This window comes from Mya arenaria, chromosome 10 (assembly GCF_026914265.1).
Source record: "Mya arenaria isolate MELC-2E11 chromosome 10, ASM2691426v1".
Lineage (NCBI taxonomy): Eukaryota > Metazoa > Mollusca > Bivalvia > Myida > Myidae > Mya > Mya arenaria.
In genome coordinates this window covers 21249897-21273684 of record NC_069131.1, presented here as the reverse complement: position 1 = coordinate 21273684, position 23788 = coordinate 21249897, and the positions used below count along the sequence as shown (strand labels likewise).

At 36.3% G+C, this 23788-nt stretch overlaps 1 protein-coding gene across 3 annotated transcripts; it reads right to left on the bottom strand.

Annotated features, from left to right (window-relative positions):
* Window positions 1–423: 423 nt before the first annotated feature.
* On the bottom strand, window positions 424–18077 carry LOC128206478 (uncharacterized). 3 transcript variants are annotated; one of them, XM_052908918.1, is made up of 5 exons: window positions 18004–18077; window positions 5941–6296; window positions 5110–5259; window positions 4535–4735; window positions 424–3006 (listed from the first exon to the last, which is right to left on the bottom strand). In XM_052908918.1, the coding sequence occupies exons 2-5, from the start codon at window positions 6032–6034 to the stop codon at window positions 425–427; spliced, it is 3027 nt and encodes a 1008-aa protein (XP_052764878.1). In that variant the 5' UTR covers window positions 6035–6296; window positions 18004–18077; the 3' UTR covers window position 424. The 3 variants fall into 3 exon arrangements, with proteins under 3 accessions (XP_052764878.1, XP_052764877.1, XP_052764879.1); XM_052908919.1 differs by lacking the exon at window positions 18004–18077 and having other exon boundaries at window positions 1976–2226; window positions 2345–3006; window positions 5941–6437; XM_052908917.1 differs by lacking the exon at window positions 18004–18077 and having other exon boundaries at window positions 5941–6437.
* Between the last annotated feature and the right edge of the window lie 5711 nt (window positions 18078–23788).

Here is a 23788-nt window from a genome sequence, read left to right as displayed (position 1 = left end):
GCGGAGGTTTTGCAGGGTAATCTGTGTGAGGGTCGTGAAGGATGACATGTCCAAGTGGAATTCATCTGGGAATGTTATTGTTTCCAATTGCAATTGTTGTAGCTTATCACACTGTTGTATATTTAGTGTTTCATTTAAGGTTACGTTGTCCAGACTGAGCTTTCGTAATTTGTTTGAAAACTGTGCGCCGTGTGCGAATGACACTTCCATAGGCGGTGTGTTATCCCGTATTTCATTTTTAATGGAGACCCAGAAATTCTCTAACAGGGCCGGTGCGATAGTCGCATGCTTGAGGCGGAGGTTTTGCAGGGTAATCTGTGTGAGGGTCGTGAAGGATGACATGTCCAAGTGGAATTCATCTGGGAATGTTATTGTTTCCAATTGCAATTGTTGTAGCTTATCACACTGTTGTATATTAAGTGTTTCATTTAAGGTTACGTTGTCCAGACTGAGCTTTCGTAATTTGTTTGCAACTGTGCGCCGTGTGCGAATGACACTTCCATAGGCGTAGTGTTATCCCGTATTTCATTTTAATGGAGACCCAGAAATTCTCTAACAGGGCCGGTGCGATAGTCGCATGCTTGAGGCGGAGGTTTTGCAGGATAATCTGTGTGAGGCTCGTGTAGGATGACAGGTCCAAGTGGAATTCATCAGGGAATGTTAATGTGTCCAATTGCAATTGTTGTAGCTTGTCACACTGTTGTATATTTAGTGTTTCGTTTAAGGTTACGTTGTCCAGACTGAGCTTTCGTAATTTGTTTGAAAACTGTGGGTCGTGTGCGAATGACACTTCCATAGGCGGTGTGTTATCCCATATTTTATTTTTAATGGCGACCCAGAACTTCTCTAACAGGGCCGGTGCGATAGTCGCATGCTTGAGGCGGAGGTTTTGCAGGGTAATCTGTGTGAGGCTCGTGTAGGATGACAGGTCCAAGTGGAATTCATCAGGGAATGTTAATGTGTCCAATCGCAATTGTTGTAGCTTGTCACACTGTTGTATATTTAGTGTTTCGTTTAAGGTTACGTTGTCCAGACTGAGCTTTCGTAATTTGTTTGAAAACTGTGCGCCGTGTGCGAATGACACTTCCATAGGCGGTGTGTTATCCCGTATTTCATTTTTGATGGAGACCCAGAAATTCTCTAACAGGGCCGGTGCGATGGTCACTTGCTTGAGCCTAAGATTCTGTAGAATCAAGATTTTAAGATCACAGGATGCCAGGTTCAAGTTATTATTGTCTATATTCAAATCGTATATACATAGGACTGTTAACGTTTTAAGAAATTGTGTTGGGATAGTTTGTCGATCAGTTCCGTAATCTTTTTCATTTGATATAGCTAATAAGTTAAGTTGTTCGATGCCTAGTAAGCTTGTTGTAACAGAGATTTCTTCTGAACATTTAATATAACACGACTTAAGTTCGCTGATGCTGTGAAGCAATTGGGGACGAAACGCTGAAACGCATGCATGTCTAAGGGTAAGTTGCGGATTCGAGACTCCATTGTTAACACATTCGGTGTACGCCAACTGCACGGCGTCTTGGTACTCGATGATCTCATTGGCATACAATGTACCTTCTCTGTAAAACTCTCGCTGCATGTCACCGAACAATTCCGAACATCGCAAGCCTTGCTCGTAGTTCATCACGCACAGGAAGGCCAGTATGTCCGGTGAAGACACCGTATCGAATGTGTTTTCAAACGCAAGCCAGTCTTCACTCTCGGTGTTCAGTGACGACATATATATTGCTGCTAACATTTCCTGGTAGGTTTTATGCAGAAATCGGTACACCTTGTTTTTAGTACTGCACTTCTGTGACCTATCGGCTAAAATCAGTCCTGAATCTAAAAGAAACTGCTCTTCTTGTAACAAGTCCATGGTTGCCTCATCAAAATGAATGCTCGAGTTAACCAACATTTTAAAAGCAATCTTTCCTATTTCGTATATCAAATAGGATTTTGCTTTACACCGCTTACGTCCATCAAAACATGTAGGAAGAGCCTTTTGTTTGAGAGCGGGTGTTTGTGTACGTTCTTGGGTTTCTTTTCTTTCGTGTATTTTAGGATTGAACATCATTTCCAATACGTCTGCATAAATGTGTGATCTTGTAGGTCCTAGCGTCACATTCATTTTGCTTTTTTCGACGTCCATATTTCTGTCCTGCCAGAGGCAGTACAGTTGCAGACCAACGTGTGTGTTGCAGGAAAGTGACTGTAGGTTTTGAGTCTCTAAAGTGGCAAAAAAATCTTCAACGTTAAACGTGGTCCGATGAAATGTGTTTAAAATTGTATTCAGGTGTTTAAAAAGCTTGTTTCGTGCAATGTTGTTGAGATCGTCAATACATACATGCTTGTATTTCGGCAATTCTGTTTCTGCCAGTTTCCATGGGCGGCATGTTATCAATATGCTGTACTTCCGTTTTGCCTTTGGTGAATTCAGAGTTGATAAGGAAGATTCGTCCATTCCATCTAAAATAACCAAACATCGTTCGTCCATAAATATTCTTTCCAGGTTTTTTCGGTCATCGTCCTGGTATCCTATCACAATTTCCAAATGAGCAAAAATAATGTCTTCAATAGAATGGGTTCGGCCTGTTGGAATATCTCTCAATGGAATGTAGAGTAAATAGGGTATATTTTTCAAAGAATCGAATTGAATGTCAAAACTTTTGGCAAACTTGCTGATTGTATCCGTTTTTTGGCCATGTAATGCGCACCACAAAACAGATACAAACTTACAAAACGATGATTTACCAACACCAGCATTCGCGGTTATGATTGTTAATTGATTCGTTGTATCATCAGGTGTCAGTAGCTGTTCCAGGGATGTAATAGGTCGTGTCTCCTCTTCTTCTGGTCCGTTCTTCTCTCTGTTCATTTTGTTCAATACCTCCGAAAGCCTAGGAGGAACGTAGAAATATTCTAGGCTCACTGAGCCATGAAAGAACGGTCCCGGAAAAAGTGTAGAGTTGCTGTTCAAATGGTGTTGAAGTAGAATTTTTTTCAGGTCTGTAATACACAAAATAATATGGTCATATTCCACAATCGATATCGTATAGATATTTAAACGACGATTTGAGTGTGCGCGCGGAGACATCACATGATCACAAATAATAGGAACCAAAGATAAATTGACACAACAAAACGCATGTTGAAATTTTATTCTGAATGTTAATCGCAAGTAATAAACTAGACCAATATTCAGCACTTTTTATCACTGATTGTGAGAACGTTCACTCATGTTCTCAAACGTGCAATAACAATAATTAAACGGCTATTTACCAAGAAAACGTTCATATATACCATTAAGTGTATTTGTTCAAGGCAAAATACTATTGTTGATGTAGTTATGAAAACGACCACATTTAGATGGTTGGCGAATAACCTCACTTTATATCAATGTTGAAGTGGCAACAAATAATAAGCTTCCGTCGCGAAGAAGTGCCAATTCACTCATTGTGCACTGTTATGGAATACTAAGCCTATTTTCATGAATTGAAATGCAGACTCATCAAAGCGTTAAGACGTTAAAAGTAAGTTACTGAAATGTTCGTTTCCATTAACTAAAGTAGGAAGGCTCAACCTTTTCATATTTTCCGTGTTTGTTTCACTGTTTGCGTAAGTTTTACAAAATGTGTGGCCTGCATGGCGTTCTTCATAATTATTTGAAACGTTTTCAAAGAGAACAAAGGTAGAATAAGAGACGGTATACAGTATGACAGTAGGAATTAAGTGGGGAACGGGGGGCATTTATTTGTATTTGGTTACCGTTAAGAAAGGAAATCTATAAATAAAAGTATGCATTTTTATGTTAATTTAATCGTGTTCGTTTACGTTTGTTATCTTGTGATTTGTTGTGCTTCGTTACAATGAGATGTTTATGATTTACACACAACACAACTTGAACAAATATGACACTTAGCATGTGAATATACTCTATGACGAGACCAAAAGATACGAATGATAAACCACCACTTCTTGAACTTGTTTATTCAAAATGGTGGTTGTTGTGATGATGGGTTTTGAATACAAGAATGCAAATATCAAAAAGATCATCAGATACACAGAGGATGCGAAACACTGCCTACATGGCTACGTGTCTGTGTGGATTTTTTTCTTAAACACGTCATGCAGAAATGTGGCCTATTCAAGTTTAAAACTACGTTTACGATAGCACGAGGAAAGCTATTTATGCCATATTTGTGAGCATACTTGTACAAGTTTATAAAAATCCCAAAGTCATTCTGAGTTTAAAACTCAACTGCAAGTTTTATCCGCACATGTAGCTACGTATACCAGTACAAGTGATGTTTCTTTTAAAATTGCACTCGATGTGTAATGATTACCTTTTCAAAAATTTAAATAATGATATTGGTATACACATCCTGCAATGTAGATTTATCTTCGATTGAAAGTAATAACAAAACGGCTCAAACATTTTCTATGTTAACTTCGGAATTCGTATTTAGAAGTATATGTTCTACTATATGGTACAGAAATCATTGGAAAACGTTTAATTCTGTAAAATTGAACTCACCCTTTCTGAAGCCATCATCAACCTGCTGCTGGGACTGTGATATCTCGGCCATCTTCTTAGTAGCGTGTTTGTCAAGGTCTCGCATGTGTGCGTCTGTGCCATCATCAATACGTTCTATTCCTCGAACCGCAGCATCTTCAATGACCGTTACACACATTTCTGTCGTTTTCTCGAACTGCGCTAGCTGTTTGTTCGTTGAGTCTTTAAGGATAGTTCATATGTGAAAGTTACATACGTTTAGAAAGTAAACTGAGTTATCATATTGTTTTTAAAATGTCTATAACATAATATAGTTCATATATAAGAGGTTCATTGGCAGATGAATTTCATATTCAGTTAAAATTGCACTTAATGTCTATTGGTTTCAATAAGCAAACAATGTTTGTAGACAAATCTAAAAAAATCGACATTTTTACAAATAAAAGTTCAAAACCAAAAAGGTTCTTTGACCTTTCCTCTTTTTCCCAGTTGAATTCAAATAAAGATCTCTATGCCCTACTGGTGGGTGCGGAAATTATTGAAAACGTTAAAATATCAGAATACATTGTTTTCCGTACAGTAAACATTTAACCTACCCGCTATGATGGCTTCATCCTGCTGCTGCTGCTGCTGGGGCTGTGTAATCTCGGCCTTCTCCCTTGCAGCTAGAGCGCCAATGTCTTGCTTGTATACTTCTGCATCCTCACTAATACCCTGTTTGTCTCGACCCCCAGCATCGTTAATGGCTGCAACACACACTATTGTATTTTTCTTTAGCAGCGTTTGGTATCATTCGTTAAGTCTTTAAGTATAATTAAAATGTGAAATGTGCATTTGTTTAGAGCGTAAAATGTGTATGCATAATTATACAAAAATTAAAATGATGTAATTTGCGCAATGGTTAGTGCACTCGCTTTTCACCTAGGCAACCCGGGTTCTATTCCCGGCCTGAGCGGTTTGGTTTGTGGTCACCAAGTCGGACAAGTGAGTATCCTCCGGGTACTCCGGTTTCCCCCAAAACACAAGACCAGACTCTCGCACAATATCGTGCCTAGTAGAGTGATAAATATAAGTTGCAATAATTTGTTTCACATTCGTTGTACAATTAAATAAGTTTATGCTAAAACTAACATAGGAGAGGTTTATTTGAAGATGTATTTCATATTCAGTTAAAGTGGCACTTAAGTGTAGTGATGACATATCTTAATATATTAATATATAAACAATGAGTTAAGACAAATCCTGATATGTTAATATGTTGACGTTTGATAGTTATAATGTAAAAAAGGTTCAAATTTTGACACTTGTCTATGCAAACAGAGCAGTTAATATAACGATTTGCATGTACCTACTGGTGGGTGCCGAAGCATCAGAAAACGTTACCATAATGGATTTATCATATCAACTACTTTAATTATTTAACCTACCATCAACGTCGCTTCCTAACACATTTGTATTGGTCTCTAACTGCGCTTGGTGATCATTTTCGGATACTTGGCATGATTTCAAACAATTTCCCATGATGACTTTGCTTTTGCACTTATTTTTTTTGTAACGTAGTTTTGGAACTATTGGACCATTCCTTACAATGTAAAATGTTCAATAAAACAATTATTTAAAAGTTAAAACTTTGTTCGAATGTTCAATATTTTGAATTTCTTTTGCTAAATTAGTTAAACATTTTGACGTAAAACCGTGAAATAAAACTTCAAAGATCAAATTTGATTGTGCTAGCGAGGGTCTGCGTCGACGTTTCCGTGATTATGTTCCCGCCAATGTGAAGCTGTAAAATAAGAACAAGAATGTTAACATATTGTTTATTTTACAACAAGAACATTCATTTCAATCTGACATTACATTAAAGCTGCTTATTTTCAAATTCTCAGATGAAGGTTAAAACATTATTGCTGATCGATGTGTGATTTAGTATCCACCCCCCCCCCCCGCACTAATACATGTGTTGGTACCCTTACTACCGCCACCAAAAACACATTGGTACATGTTTAATTGCCCCTATACATACATACACCTTTATCCCCATATGTTAGTACCACATCGCCGCTGCACTATATTTGACCACCAATTCTCCACTGAAACATATGTGAGTGCCCAATAACCCGCATACCCCAATTGCTCTGATGCACGTGTGATTGATAGACATACCTGCACCTGCCCTTTCACCACTGAAACATATGTGTGTGGCCAATAACCCGCATACCCCACTTGACCTGATGAACGTGTGCGTGATAGACATACCCGCAACCAACCCTGCCCCTTCACCACTGAAACATATGTGAGTGTTCCAATAACCCGCATACCCCCATTGCCCTTATGCACGTGTGAGTGATAGACATACCCGCAACCCACCCTGCCCTTTCACCACTGAAACATATGTGAGTGTCCCATAACCCGCTTACCCCCATTGCCCTGATGCACGTGTGAGTGATAGACATAGCCGCAAACCACCCTGCCCTTTCACCACTGAAACATATGTTAGTGTCCCGTTACCCGCATACCCCATAACCCTGATGCGAGCGTGTGTGCCCCATAACCCGCATACACCCATTGCATGTGTGTTTGATCGACACAACTGCACCTCCTCTCCATTTCCCTGGAACATGTATGAGAACCCTTACGCGCAAAGCACACACCCCGGATAACTAATGTATTTAGTAGTGATCTGAATACAATACATGCGTTGTTCAAACCTAACATATGCATGCATTAGCCATGGTTAAGAATCCAGGAAGTATCAAGACAGCACAAATAAATTAACGGAATTGCTAAAAAAGAAATGTACTCAATTGATTTTCATTGCTGTCCAATATACTTTATTCCAAATATTATCCCATGTGTTTTCTTACTTCTAGTCAAGGCAAGTCACCTGCCTTATTGGTACGTAAAGGCCACTTGGTCAAAAACATAGCATACAAACAATAAATTAAAGGCAGAGTGAGCGTAGCGAAAGAGCCCTTCTGATTCATTAAAAATATAATTCAGGTCATCTTACGTCATCTGTCTACAAATTCAACCTTATTGGATGATACATTGAAAACGCAAAATCTGACGCACAGAGTGTGTATCGGATGTTTGGCAGTAGGCGGACCTTTAAACACCCGCGAAAGGTGAAATTCTTAATACCTCAGTTTAGTACTTAATGATTGCCTATCTGCAATTGCATTGGCTTTAAATATAAGTTGTATTTTAATGAAGTGTTGATGTTGTTTTTGTAGTCGTTCTCGTTTGAGTATATATAATTTACCTTATCATGTAAAGTTACTGTAAGTCAATGTGGCATCATTCAGGTGCAAGGTATCATATAGCACTCAATATCACATGGTGTCATACACGCGTTCTGGTAACCTAGTTTTACCAACCGACCGGCCTTGAACGCCTTGCAAAGTGCCGCGTTGTATTCAATTTCTTTCCATGAAAGCATTAATGAATGACCGTGTTTTTGTACTAAAATAATACGCTTACATAATTCCTGAATTAGAAGTTTAAGTCGTAAACATCAAAATACAATAAACTAGTAAGACAGTTTTCTTTTGTTAAAATATGCACTATTTAATTACTTTGAGAATCAGTGTATTTCAAATTTAAAAATCTAAACAGCACAACTTGGAGTTTTGTCATTAAGCTAAACTCTCACAGATAAATATTTTGATATTTAAGCTTTTGTCTCAGAATCAGTTAATATTGGTATCAATGCCTTTAATGCAGTTATATAACATAACTCACAGTACATCAGATCTCAAAAAATAAGAAAAATGTAGAAAATTTCATTTTTCTTAAAGCGTTATATTAACGCTTTTATCTATATAACATCTAACGTTAATATGAAAAACTTCGATCTGATATTCTGTCAGCAGTCTTGAATCAATGGTTTCCTGACGTTCACGCAAAATTTGCTTACTCAAAGTAAAAATAAATATATGTCAAAACTGTCAATCTGTTAGCGTGCGGCTTTAAAGCTGCACTCTCACAGATTTACCGTTTTGACAACTTTTTTTCTTTTTTTGTCTTGGAATTAGCAAATGTTGCGTGATTATCGGCACGTCAGTGATACAAGACTGCTGACAAAAGATAAGATCGTAGATTTTCATATTTCCGTTCGACACTTGTTTTGTGGCTTAAACCGTTGCTAATGGTTTAAGAAAAATGCATAAATCATCAATTCTGATCTGATTTTTGTCAGCATTTTATATCAATAGTTGCCAGGCATTTTCGCACAAATTGGCCAGTTCCAAGACAAAAAACTAACAAAGTGGTCTAAAAGTTCAACCTGTGAGAGTGTGCAGCTTAAAAGAGATCTGCTCACATACTTTATGTTTATAATGACTCTTTTTAACTGTGTAAATTGAGTTATTTAATTTAATTTTATGAACAGACACCAAATAAATTCCCGTGGATACTCATATTAATAAAAGAATTATTAATCATTATCAAATAATAAATCAATTTTTAAAAGAATAACTTACGATAAGTATCAATAATAAAGGTATATATAGTTAGTATAGATAAGTAACAATACGTTGCAAGCTTGTTAGTGTTTAATCATTGAAACAAGAAGAGTGTTCACATCTTAATATTTACATTTACACTTCATTCCTACACAACGATGGTTGTTGTTTATCAATTTCATATTATATCTGTATAAAGTGCAATGGCATTTCCCATCGAACTCGCGTGCGTTTTTTCGATACTTCTGTCCTGTCATTGGACGCAATAATACTAATGGGCGGGGCATATTTACTACGAAACTATTTTTTTTAATGAAATCCTAGTAAATTTATTGGCGACATGCAAAACTGTAATCTGCAGTAAAGCAGTTAAAACAAGAAAAGCAACGATAATTTGCTTGATTTTAATGTAGATGATATCATGATAGATGAAACAGGTGAAAAACGTTTGTGTTTAAAAAGGCTGTTAAATGTCACGAAAATGCAAAAACAGTAAGTTCAAAATAACCTCTATAACGGGTGCTTGTATGACGTCATGAGTTATGTCATTGAAAAAGTTTTACATTAAGCTCGATTCGGGCCGCAACATAACTCGGCAGCTGCATTTTGTTTCGACGCCATTTTTGCAGTGTTAATTCGTTTTGAAAGTGTTGTTTTTTCGAAAATTGACTGGATTAATTGGATTATTTACACACAATACCTATCGGGTAATCAATTAATTACCTATACAGTCTTACTTTAACCATTATTTGTTTTGATAACTAATTTAAGCCTGAAAATTTTGTAAACATATTCTTGATAAAATGTTCAGAATCTTCAGTATCAGAGAAAAACATATTTGAAATTTCTTTTTTCATTGCAATCATGTCCATATAAGTCATATGTTCTGAATAAAATCGACAGAAATAACTGAAGTTCGGAGGAGTTAGTCGTTTTAGAAATAATTTAGTGCTTTTAATAGACAAAACAACTGCAGAAAAAAAACTATTTAGTAAACACATCAGCTTGCCAGAAACCAGGTCGCTCAGCCTTCATTGTTATGATAAGGGCCCTGATAGCGCATATGTAAAACAAAAAAACCGGGCATTAACGGCACGTGAATTTACTGAATAATGCACGTTTTCTACCGATAACGCCCGGGTTTTTGCGGTTTAATACACCACGACAATTAATTTATTTTAGCAGAAATGTAGATTTAAATAAAAGTAAATATAAGTATTAAAATTCAACTCCACCCATTTTGAACAGCCCCATTGCATACCATACACCAATAAAATGCAACATGTCGAATTTTAATCCTTAACATGATATCAATGTTTTCGCCTCATCACACAAAAAAACGTGAACTAGTCCCTAAACAATATTACATATACATCTCTCATAATCTGAGGAATTGATAATTTGTTCTCTTTCGAAAAGGACTTTCAAAATGGTATTCTGATACTTTACTTGTGTATACACTGTGCGTACCATTGCCAATTTTTCAAATATATTGAATAAAACTAGTCCGTAATCAATTGTATTGGGCAACATATACCAAATACACATGAGAAATGTTCCTAAACATATTACAGAAAAAAACAATGTGGCAAGTACTCTTGAAGGGCAATCTTCATGCTTAAAATACTGACATACGTAGTCATGCGCAAATGCGCTCTCTGTGAGCCAATGTGCATGTTGACGCAGCATTTTATTCGACCCTAAAGCAGGGCTGATATTCAATTTAAGTCTTAAATGGATCTTCTTAGAACGATGTAGCTTATCGGATTACTTGTTTTTAATAAACGACCAATATAATCAATAAAGGTCAATGATGTATGATTATAAGATATACCTAAGTTAATATTGAATACCAAAGGGCGCCAGGACTCTATATTAGGGTCAGTTGTGACCAAAACTAGGTCCAGACCCCCAAAAAATGTGACCTCCCTTATATAACGACAAGGGTTCCAACTCCAAAAATGACTGTTTTCCACATGACTTTTATTAAGGCTATTTTTTAAGAACACATTACGATAAATTAATTAATCTATTCATTAAAACATAGCAAACAAATGTCTCTTCCAAAAAACATTTACCTTAAAAACAGTTGTTATCACAACTGACCCTAATATAGAGTCCTGGCACCGTGACACCCCCCTTTGTAAAATAACACACCTGATGTAACCCAAAGGTTGCGGATTCTTCCGTGTCTATTATTCTACTAAAGTCTACAATGTTCGCTTGAACTCTCATTGAAATCAAATATATTCAGCTCATGAAAAGGAATTTTATTGTTAATGTCCTCGTATCATCTCTCCAAATTCAAAACGTGTTCTTCTTTTTGAAAATGCAATTTCAGAAAAACTATCATATGATCAAATTGGTCATATTTTTGGTATGTAATCATTAGATCAAGGGCCGTTCGCAGCATTTTTGCCTTAAACATACGATATTTTTGCGACAGTTTTAATTAAAAACAAGAGGTTTTGACCCAAAATGCTTCTAAGTAAATGACAGTAAAACGAAGTACGAACATAGCGAAATTAAATCAAACGCTTATTATTTAGGCAAATTTGTAGACTTTTTAAGAAACTAATTAAAAAAAATATACTTTTGTATTAAAGATGCACTCTTACTCCAAAATAAGATATATCACAATTGTTTGAACATACCAAAAAGGATTAATACATGTCGAAAACAATGATTCTTATGAAGGATACCGAGTTTAATTTGAAAGAAAGGTGCAGAAAACTCGGTATTTCTATCTTATAAAACGATAGTAAACCACAGTAAATCTTTTAAAATCCACCAATCATTTAATATTTTTTGCGTTTTTAGCTATTTAATACACGGTCACAATCTTGTTATCAGTAATTAATATTTTCCATAAATGCAATTATTTAGTAAGTAGTTAAAGGTTAATCAATCAAAATGTATGTTTCTTATACATGTGCATGTATTAAGTTTTAATAAGAGTGTCACTTTAAAGAAATCACATTATAAGCTCTGAATAGTTGTGCTTTTAGGGAAAATATTTGGAAATACGAACCAAAACAGATGCGTGAGAACCTTTTGTGATCCTAATATGAATTTGAATACCCGGTCGTTGAAAAGGCCAGTTTTGTCCTTTTAAGTACATAGATCCCATTACCCAACGTCATGGTCTTTTGAAATGATTAATGCATGTGCCTGGTTTCGTATCGCATTTAAGCATACCACTGTGGTTTGCATTTAACCATTACATTGTAGCATGCAACAATCCTGCTGACCTCCACCGAATTTTCTAAAAATAACATTTACCAAACATCATTGTCTTGCACGTGACTAGTATCGTATAACATTTAAACATGACATTGTGGAATGCACACATACTTTTGACCTTTGGCAAAGTAACCAAATTTTCTAAATATATATATATCATTCCACAAAAGCGGTCATAATAAATCTTATATGTATTTGCAAAATTGCGCTTGCCGTGATAAATATTATAATGTATCGTAACGATCGGTTTCATACGAACAAAAAATAAAAATGTCTTTAAAGTGATATGGAAACGACATTAAAGTCTGAAAAAATAATAGGATATGGTGATAAAATAATCTTAACTTCTTACCGAAACGAGTTATTTGATTTTAAGTGAAATATTTAAAACAATGATTATGACGATGGTCCTTGATACATGTTTTCCTCCTACCACGTAATGCAAACGTGCCTAATAATTAACGTCTAATCATTGGTCATAAAAGGGTGTAAAATAGTGTCAGGGTCCTTACAGAGTCCAAGTACTAAAAGAATGTTCGTTTTGCGAAAGACCTTTGGATTTGCTCTGTTTATTACAAATTCAAAATTTAGAGAGTGTTTCCATTGCAACAAAGCACGATTTTCAATAACTACATACTTTAAATGCATTTAATATAGATCCATTGAAAAAAAAAAAAACCATAGAAGAAATATTAAAAAATCATCGAAATTTTTTATCAATTACAAAAACAGTACAAGCGGGTCTATCCTCCATGCATACCAAATGCTTAACCAGAATTCTTTAAACCAAATACTAACGCCTTATTTAACAAGTATGAGAATTAAAAACACACTATTTTTGAGCCTGAAATTCTCAAGCCAAAGGGAGGCCGGGGAAAGGTGATGACTAAGCCTATTATTAGTAGGGAATGAATGTAAGTGAGATGAACAAGTACGCGTGTGATTATGTGGAATTTTAACCGTATTTGGATAGCATAACGCACTTTGATATCGATACTTTATAAATAAGAAGACACACGCAAACCGCCAGGTGCAGAAATTCCCAAGCTGATTCACGCCCCAATAAAGTTTTATTTCTCTGGCTATGCAATGTTTTGGATATATGCATGACACAACATGATATGTTTTATCGACCTCTTCTGCCTAGGTCATATCTCTGCAATTATTTGGCCAAGCAACGCATACAGCCTCAGTTACACCACTGTACATGTTGGTTAACAATCGTGTGATGTTTTGTGACACTGGCTTACATACATTTTGAGTTAAGCGCGACACAAGATTGATGCAGCATTATTTTAACTAAGTCAATGGTCATAACTCTGTAGTTATTTCGCGAAGAAACGCACAAAGACTCCGTTACACCATTATTCATGAAGGTTAAGATTCATGGAATGTTTGGTCACACTGGCTCATAAACATTCGTAGATAAGCGCGACACAATATTGAGGCGCTATCATTTTAACTAAGTCAATGGCCCGAGCTCTTCACTATCTGGGAAACCCGAGGTGCACACCCACACAAACTGCTAAATATTAACAGAGAGACAGAGAGACGGACGGACAGACAGACAGACGGACGGACGGACAGAAAGACAGACAGACAGACAGACACAGACAGACAAACAGACAGACAACAGACAGACAGAAAGACGGACGGACGGACGGACGGACAGACAGACAGACAAAGAGTCATACAGACAGACAAACAGACGGACGGACAGAAAGGCGGACGTGCCAAAAGAGATATGTCATCCTTAAGTATAAGTAGACACATAATACTCGTATTTGTATACAGTTGCACCCTTGTCGTTCAAAGACAGAAAAAAACAGAATATTTAATTTCCTTGTTATTAGATTAGGAAATGTTAAAGACATCCCGTGTATCATATTTCAAAAATAACAATATGATTGTGCATGGTGTCTCATCGTCAGACTTTTCGCCTTGTCATCTTATATTTCATAAATGCTAAGTCACGCTTTACAGAGGGTACACAGGCAAACAAACTCTGCAGCTACAATGTTCACATCACGTGATGTTATGGAAAACGGCTATTCAAAATTAAATGAAGCACATCAGTAAAAGAGATACTAAGGAAACAAAAAACAAAAACATATTTGATTAAATTTTATATTAGAATATGAATAGTAAATCTGCATTATATTGATTTATGCTATACATATTATTTTCGACTTTTAACAAAATGCTTAAATGTGATTTTGAAAAAAAAGGTTCACCAGGATTAAAATTTCGGAACATGGAACACTAGGAGAATATTAATAAGATTCGATAATGTCCAGGACTTACTCTGGTTTGAACCAAAATAACTGCTGTAATATAAGAAGATCACTATTACCATAAGTATGTTGATATATAGATGTGGTACTAACCGTGACTTTAATAAATATCTTGTTAAGTGACGTTAAATGATGCTAAGATGCAGAGTGTGAATCATTTAACAAATCCTCCTCAAAAGGGATACTGTGTTGCCCTTGCAACCAAAATGTCCTTGAAAATGATTTGTGCTGACGCTCTTATTTTCATTAAAAGTGCTCTAAACTCATTGGTAAACTTGTGGATACCCTACAAGTAACTCCTGGAGTAATTAAAGACGCACTTAGGGGAGCTGTAGGGGTACATGCTATAAAAAGTGGTATAATTGTATTAGTAAAATTTAACACAGAATGCTCCCAAAATAATAGTTTATAGACAGCTTGGTACCAGAAAAAAACGTCATAAGAATAATTTGCTATTTAAATTTCACACAGAAATTACTTGCGAGGGCATTTTCTTTTCGCTTCTCAATATCACGAATGTTTTGTCATTCTTTTCGACTCTATGATTATATTACACAATAACAAATATAATTTTACCGGTATCATTTTGTGAGCAGGGTACAGTGATCGGCGGTTACTTGAACGGTAGTCATCAGCCTACTTGTTTAGAAACTTGTGAACTACCAAATGATTAAATTCAACCCCATCTTGTGCAAGAAATAACCACAGAATAGCTAGTTTTAATCTCTCATATAAAAGATGTATTACCTGGATAATCTCATTTTTCATGAAATGTATAGATATCTTTTTAAAAAATGTCACTACCCTTATTTCGTTCGAGCCATGAGAATAAACCAAATGTTGCATGTTACGACCTACTTTTTGTATGGCTACAGGGGCTGGTTTAGTGCCGGTTATTTCCCGTAAGAGGGGGCCTAAATAGATGGCGAAACAAAGGACGTATTTGTTCTATCATAGAAACAAAATATTTTGGCCCACCCCAAATAACACTTCGGATAAAGGTGACTCTCGTGAATAATGTACTTACATATTGACCCGCAGAGTGCGCTTGTACGATTTCTTAAGAGGAAGGAGAGTCTGTGGAGTGGGTGGAGGGGGAGTTCATGATTAGTGGATCAGGGTAGTAGGGGAGGGGTTTGTTAGTGATAAGTGGATGAGGGGAGTGGGTAGGGGGTCTCCGTGATAAGTGGGTCAGGGAAGTAAGGGAGGGTTTGTTAGTGATAAGTGTGCCCGAGGAGTGGGGAGGGGTTCATAAGTGATAAGTGGGTCAGTAGTTGAGGAGTTTGTTAGGGATAAGCAATAACATAATGATTGTATCTCACCTACTAGTAAAGGCATATTTTTTACGACATTGACACTTGACATACAAAGTGCACGTGCACGATTTGGTGGTGCCGGAGGTGGAGTACGACTGGGTGTTACGGTCGTACGCACGCACGCAATCATGCATGCACCCTCAACACACACACACACACACACACACATACACACGTATATATTATATAAATTTGATATTATAAGCTGCACTCTCACAGATATACCATTTTTACATTTTTTATTTATTTTTTGTCTCGGAAAGAGCAAATATTTGGGTAAACGTATTCAAACCAATGACATGTATAAAATCAGATCGTTGTCTTTCATATTTACGTTCAAAAATTAATGTTATACTAACGGTTTAAGAAAAATGCATTAACATCATTTCTATGCTTAGATACACAAATCTGTGATCTTATTTTTTGTCAGCAGTCCTATATAATTGGTTTCCATGGGTTTTTGCAAATATTTGCTCGTTCCAAGACAAAAAATAAAAAAAGTTGTTAAAACGTTCGATCTGTGAGAGTGCATCTTTAAAACAAAATCAAACTCGATATGTTTTTTTTCAAGTTGCATAACTTTATTTTCTATCAGACCAATGTATTGGCATTTAATTTCTGAATGTATTGGCATTACACGAGCTTCATTAATAGATGAAATACAATTGGCCTTCGAAACATTGCGATCCATCATCATATTTAAAGTTTAAACAATTGTTAACTAAAATTAAAACTCAGTTGTTTAAGAAATATGTACGACAACATATGATTGTATAATGTTGAATGGCGTCGCGCTTATTAAACAGAGCGCAACACTGAAAAAAGCAATTACATCACAATCCCTTGCGCGTTTTGTCATCTTATATTTCATAAATGGTGACTCTCGTGAGTAATGTATTTAAATATTGACCCGCAGAGAGTGCGCTTGTACGATTTCTGAAGTGGAAGGAGAGTCAGGGGAGTGGGTAGGGGGGTGTTCGTGATAAGTGGGTAAGGGGAGTAAGGGAGGAGTTTGTTAATGATAAGTGTATCCGAGTAGTTGGGGAGGGGTTCATAAGTGATAAGTGGGCCAGTGATTGAGGAGTTTGTTAGTGATAAGCAATAACATAATGGTTGCATCTCACCTACTAATGAAGGCATACTTTCTACCACATTCAAACTTTACATACAAAGTGCACGTGCACGATTTGGGGGTGGCGTGGTGCCGGAGGTGGAGTACGACTGGGTGTTACGATCGTACGCACGCACGCAATCTTGCATGCACCCTCAACACACACACACACACACGCACACGCACACGCACACGCACACACACACACACACACACACACATACACACGTATATATTATATTAATTTGATATTATAAGCTGCACTCTCACCGATATACCATTTTTACAACTTTTTGTAAATATTTTTTTGTCTCGGAAAGAGCAAATTTTGGGTAAACGTCTTCAAACCAATGGCATGTATAAAATCAGATCGTTGTCTTTCATATTTACGTTCAAAAAATAATTTATACTAACGGTTTAAGAAAAATGCATTAACATCATTTCTATACTTAGATACACAAATCTGTGATCTTATTTTTTGTCAGCAGTTCTATATAATTGGTTTCCATAGGTTTTTGCAAATATTTGCTCGTTCCAAGACAAAAAATAAAAAAAAGTTGTTAGAACGTTCGATCTGTTAGAGTGCATCTTTAAAACAAAATCAAACTCGATATGTTTTTTTTTCAATTTGCATAACTTTATTTTCTATCAGACCAATGTATTGGCATTTAATTTCTGAATGTATTGGCATTACACGAGCTTCATTAATAGATGAAATACAATTGGCCATCGAAACATTGCGATCCATCATCATATTTACAGTTTCAACAATTGTTAACTAAAATTAAAACTCAGTTGTTTAAGAAATATGTACTACAACATATGATTGTATAATGTTGAATGGCGTCGCGCTTATTAAACAGAGCGCAACACTGAAAAAAGCAATAACATCACAATCCCTTGCGCGTTTTGTAATAATTTATCAATCGCATTACTTCCTGACGAATGAAAATATTATTTATGTTGTTATTTCTTAAACAATAAATGAACATTCGACAAACCATTCCTACATGCTCAATCAATGTTCAATCAACAACATAACTGAAAATGTAAATTGACTTACCCTTTTACAAAAGGCTCCCGGCTCCGGTTCCATAGCTGGCAAGATCGTCTTCAAAATAAATTGTTTTAAACAGAAACGGAGATTTATATAACACGCAGCCTTGAGCTAATATTTCAACCCGAACAAAAGAGCTGATGCGTCATTCATGCAGAAATACCCATACATATATATGGTAGTTTACCTTTAATAAGCGTATTGCAAAATATAAAAACGATTTTTTTAGCTTTACATCTTCCTTAAATAAGAAACTTTTTGTCATAAAATGCGTTTTAATACATTCCTTTATATATACAGTATATATTACCAAATTCCACGTATAAATGCAAATAATGCAATAAAATAAGGGGGGAAGAAGGAATGACATGCGTTATATTATTTCTTCACACGCAATGCCTTTTTAACTAGTACTAACAAGTGCGTCTGCACTTAAAGGTGCTAAAATGTACTGTAATACATCAAGTTTGGGAATATGATACAAATATACCTATCATGATGCCTGTGGATGTATTTTGGCATGTTCTAGGTCATAACGAAAAATGTTTTAGATATGATCAAATGCAAAAGCCAAACTTACTGCATACTTCTTACGCTTAATAGGCTTAAGTAGCTTATTTCAATTATCTGAAATACATACTTAAATTAATAAATGAAAATTGGTTAATATGAGTATGATAAAGATTACGTCTTAAAGCGCCTTATAATGAAAGCAATATTACGAAAAATATAGAAAAAAGGAATAAGTGAGCCGAGCCTTATCAAGTTATATTAAGATATTATGAAATGGAAACAGGGTGTATCTAAGCTGATATTCCATCGCTATAAGATTTTTGCAGTCTTAATTACATGATGATGGAATAGATATCGTAAAAGCGCAGCAATTTAATGTTTAGGAACAATTGTAAAATGAACGAAAGGCGAAAATACAAAAAATGTTATTCAATTTTGTATTTAACAGATAAAGTTATAAAATAACATTAAACTTGATCTCAGTGCTAAATTAACGGGATCTTACACAAACACACTATCATGCTGTGTGGTATTGATTAGTATATATCATTGAAAACTTAGGATTTGTTTTATATAGGTATGAAGTCTTTCGTATGCAGTTAAATCCGAACATTCACAGGTCATGTACAAATATATACCAGATCGTCATATGTTTTGTAAATGGCAAAAGTGAATTTTAGACAGCCGTTTTATAAAGAACAGGCGTAATTGCATTGCACATTTAAAGTAAGCGTGATAAACAAACGTATATTTATGGAATGTATATCAGAATCTCAATCGACTGATTTGTAAATGGAAGCTATGTTGTAAAGATGACACTGAACTGTAGGAAAGAGTTAGGTCTAATCTGTGCCAAATGATATTTCAGTACTGAATAAGAAGGTACTGCCTCAATTGTCGAGCTTTTTAATGAAATCATTGCCAAATGTGCAATAGCTGTATAACTATAACTCTTATTCTGCTTTGTCATAAGTGCAGTACTTCTACACAACTTTTGTACCACTAGATTACTTTCACCCGCTAAATATCTCTCTTCTGGATCGGACAGTATTAAACCGCTACACAACTATCACGCACTTAATGACTCTATGCTGGCTCAAACACACAATTTCTATACCACTATATAACTCTAACAGTGTTAATATCACCCTTCTGGTTCGAACACACAACTTCGAATACCTCATCTGTCTCTATACCACTACACCACAACAACACTATAAATATCTCTCTTCTGGGTCGAATATACAACTTCGATACTTCTAAACAACTCTAACACTTAACAAATACCTCTTCTGTCTCTAACATACACTTTCTTTACCACTACACCAACAATAATATCTCTTTTCTGTCTCGAATATACAACGTCGATAACACTAGACAACTATAATACTGTTAACATCTTTCTTCTGGTTCGAACACACAATGTCAATACCACTAGACAACTTTTACACTGTTGATATCGCTCTTCTGGCTCTTAACACACTACTTCGATATCACTATACCACTCAAATATTGTTAATATCTCTCTTCTGACTCAAACACACAATTTCGACTTACACACACTTTCGATACCACTAGACCACTCTCACACTGTTAATATCGCTCTTCTGGCTCAACACAAACAACTTGGATACACTAGACCACTCTCACACTGTTAATATCGCTCTTCTGGCTCGAACACGCAATTTCGATACCATTAGGCCACTCTTACACTGTTAATATCTAACTTCTCTCGCTTTAACACACACTTTCGATACCACCAGCGCACTCTTACGCTTTAAATAATATATATATATAATTATATATATATATCTTTTGCCTCGAACACACAACTTCTTAAACACTAAACCACTCCCAAGCCCTTAATGTCATTATTTGGGTCGCTTCCTATTATCGTCTCTCTTCTGGCGTCAACACACAAAATATTTTAAATCAGACCAATACCACGCTCCTAATGTCCATCTTCAAGTCGCAAAAACAACTTCTATACTACTAGATAACTATCACCCCCTAAATGCTACTCTTCATGATCGAACACACAACGTTAACACCACTAAACCACGCTCAAGATCTCAATGTATCTTTTCTTGCTCGAACACACAACTTGTTCACCACTAAACCACGCTCACAATCTCAATGTATCTCTTCTAGCTCGGTCACACAACTTGTATACCACTTAACCACGACCACAATCTCAATGTATCTCTTCTAGCTCGGTCACACAACTTGTATACCACTTAACCACGACCACAATCTCAATGTATTTCTTCTAGCTCGAACACACAACTTGTTCACCACTTTACCACGACTACAATCTCAATGTATCTCTTCTAGCTCGAACACACAACTTGTATAAGACTAAACCACGCTCACAATCTCAATGTATCTCTTCTAGCACGAACACACAACTTGTATACCAATAAACCACGCTCAAGATCTCAATGTATCTCTTCTAGCTCTGTCACACAACTTGTATACCACTAAATCATGCTCACAATCTCAATGTATTTCTTCTAGCTCGAACACACAACTTGTTCACCACTTTACCACGACTACAATCTCAATGTATCTCTTCTAGCTCTGTCACACAACTTGTATACCACTAAACCATGCTCACAATCTCAATGTATCTCTTCTAACCCGAACACACTACTTGTATACCACTAAACCACGCTCACAATCTATATGTATATCTTCTAGCTCGAGCACACAACTTGTATACCACTAAACCACACTCACAATCTATATGTATCTCTTCTAGCTAGAACACACAACTTGTATAACTCTAGACCTCCACAAAGGTCTTCTTGCTTTAAAACACTGATTTTGTCCGAACACACGTATTCTATACCATTGGACCAAACATGTATACCCTTCATGTCTCTCTTCTGGCTTGAACATACACCTTATTCATCATGAGACCACTCAAACGATCTAAATATCACTCTATGGACTCGAAATCACAAGTTGTATTTAACGTTACCACTTTTACCACCTTAATATCTCTCGTCATACCCGAACGCGCATTCTCGTAATGTCTCTCCTCTGCTTTGATCACACAACTTCCATTCCACTAGACCGCTCTCATCCTCTGGCTCGACCAGACACCTTCTTTAGCGCTTGACCACTCTCATCCTCTAAATGTCTCTTCTCTGGCTCGCCCACACACTTCCTATACCGCTTGACCGCTCTCAACCTTAAAATGTCTCTCTTCAGTGTCGACCACTCATCTTTTATACCACTTGAACACTCTCACCGTCTAATTGTCTCTATTCTTGTTTGAACACCCACCTAACATACAACTAGACTACTTTCACCACCAATTTTATATACCACTAGACTGCTTGCATCTTTTCGGATAATGTCAATGTCATAATAAGGTGATAAACGTAAACTCGGATACATCTGAGGTCATACATTATTCGTGTGTAACACATTTTAACAGTAATTTTGTTTAAATTTGTTTTCGGAAAAACATTATGGGCGAACCCTTCTTTCCCACAAAAAGAATCTAAGCTTCTTAGATCAAGTTACACTATAACAAATACATTTTTTGCAAATAGGTATATAGGCATTTTTCGCGCAGGGTACAAGTGTATGCGCGATATTACGCATGCTAATTGTCAGTCACCTTGCCTAGCAAACAGTGGATTGACTTGTATTTAAAGTGTAAAATGAAGCTTGCTTGTGATATTCTCATTGCAAATGACTCATTTTTGCAAAAGAAGGAAAATTAAATAAGCTACTTTTGTTCGCTGCTATAAAAGATGTATACCTTAATACTCTCTTTCGGAACTCGATTCCCCAGCATAAAGCAATAACAAGGAGGTCATGACTATCTGTATAATTAAGTCATATAGATATTCCAAATCTACCGACCCAAAGACTTAAGTTTCAAAAGTCATAAACAAAAAAGCAATTATGCGGAAATTAGTACGAGAATATCCCCCTATTGTGTGGAATTACAATTTTCCTTATAAACATGTATTGCAAGTTGCAAACGAAGATTGTAGCTTTAATATTTGAAAACAATCAGTCATATAAAGCATTCACATTCAGGGACGTAGCCAGCGTTCCGGATTTAGGTGTGTGCGTAACATGAATTTGAAAAATTAAAAAATGACCAAAATGGTATCGAGGGTTAAGCTAAGAATAATATATAATATAAAAGGAAGATCATCTGAAGTAAGCATTGCTTCTCTGTGCCGGTAAATCACTTGGTAACTACAAAGTTGGCGGCCTCGAACCTATAAATCCTTCTAAATACACCTCAGAGCTCAACAGGGTAGTTTCATTTCCAATTTTTGTCTCTCAACTGACCCGTCTTTACCACAAGAGAACCCAAACACTCTTAAAATCACTTTGCTGACTCGAACAGACAACGCTTACACTCCTAGTGTCTCTCTTCTGGCCCGAACATACCCCGTCTATACTACAAGATAACCCAAATAGTCTTAAAATCACTTTGCTGACTCGAACAGACAACGCTTACACTCCTAATGTCTCTCTTCTGGCCCGAACATACCCCGTCTATATTACAAGACAACCAAAACACTCTTAAAATCACTTTTCTGACTCGAACAGACAACGCTTACACTCCTAATATCTCTCTTCTGGCCCGAACCTACCCCGTCTATATTACAAGACAACCCAAACACTCTTAAAGTCACTTTTCTGACTCGAACAGACAACGCTAACACTCCTAATGTCTCTCTTCTGGCCCGAACCTACCCCGTCTATATTACAAGACAACCCAAACACTCCTAAAGTCACTTTTCTGACTCGAACAGACAACGCCTACACTCCTAATGTCTCTCCTCTGGCCCGAACCTACCCCGTCTATATTACAAGACAATCAAAACACTCTTAAAGTCACTTTTCTGACTCGAACAGACAATGCCTACACTCATAATGTCTCTCTTCTGGCCCGAACATACCCCGTTTATATAACAAGACAATCAAAACACTCTTAAAGTCACTTTGATGACTCGAACAGACAACGCTTACACTCCTAATGTCTCTCTTCTGGTCCGAACATACAACGTCTATATTACAAGACACCCCAAACACTCTTAAAATCACTTTGCTGACTCGAACAGACAATGCTTACACTCCTAATGTCCCTCTTCTGGCCCGAACATACCCCGTCTATATTACAAGACAACCCAAACACTCTTAAAATCACTTTTCTGACTCGAACAGACAACGCTTACACTCCTAATGTCTCTCTTCATGCCCGAACATACCCCGTCTATATTACAAGACAACCCAAACACTC

What these genes read in the sequence shown, in the direction of transcription:
- LOC128206478 (XM_052908918.1), bottom strand. Translation starts at nt 6,034, where the DNA reads ATGGGAAATTGTTTGAAATCATGCCAAGTATCCGAAAATGATCACCAA. An exon ending in GTTAGGAAGCGACGTTGATG is followed by an intron (nt 5,260 to 5,940) that starts GTAGGTTAAATA and finishes TGTGTGTTGCAG; the next exon opens with CCATTAACGATGCTGGGGGT. An exon ending in TGATGATGGCTTCAGAAAGG is followed by an intron (nt 3,007 to 4,534) that starts GTGAGTTCAATT and finishes TGTGTATTACAG; the next exon opens with ACCTGAAAAAAATTCTACTT.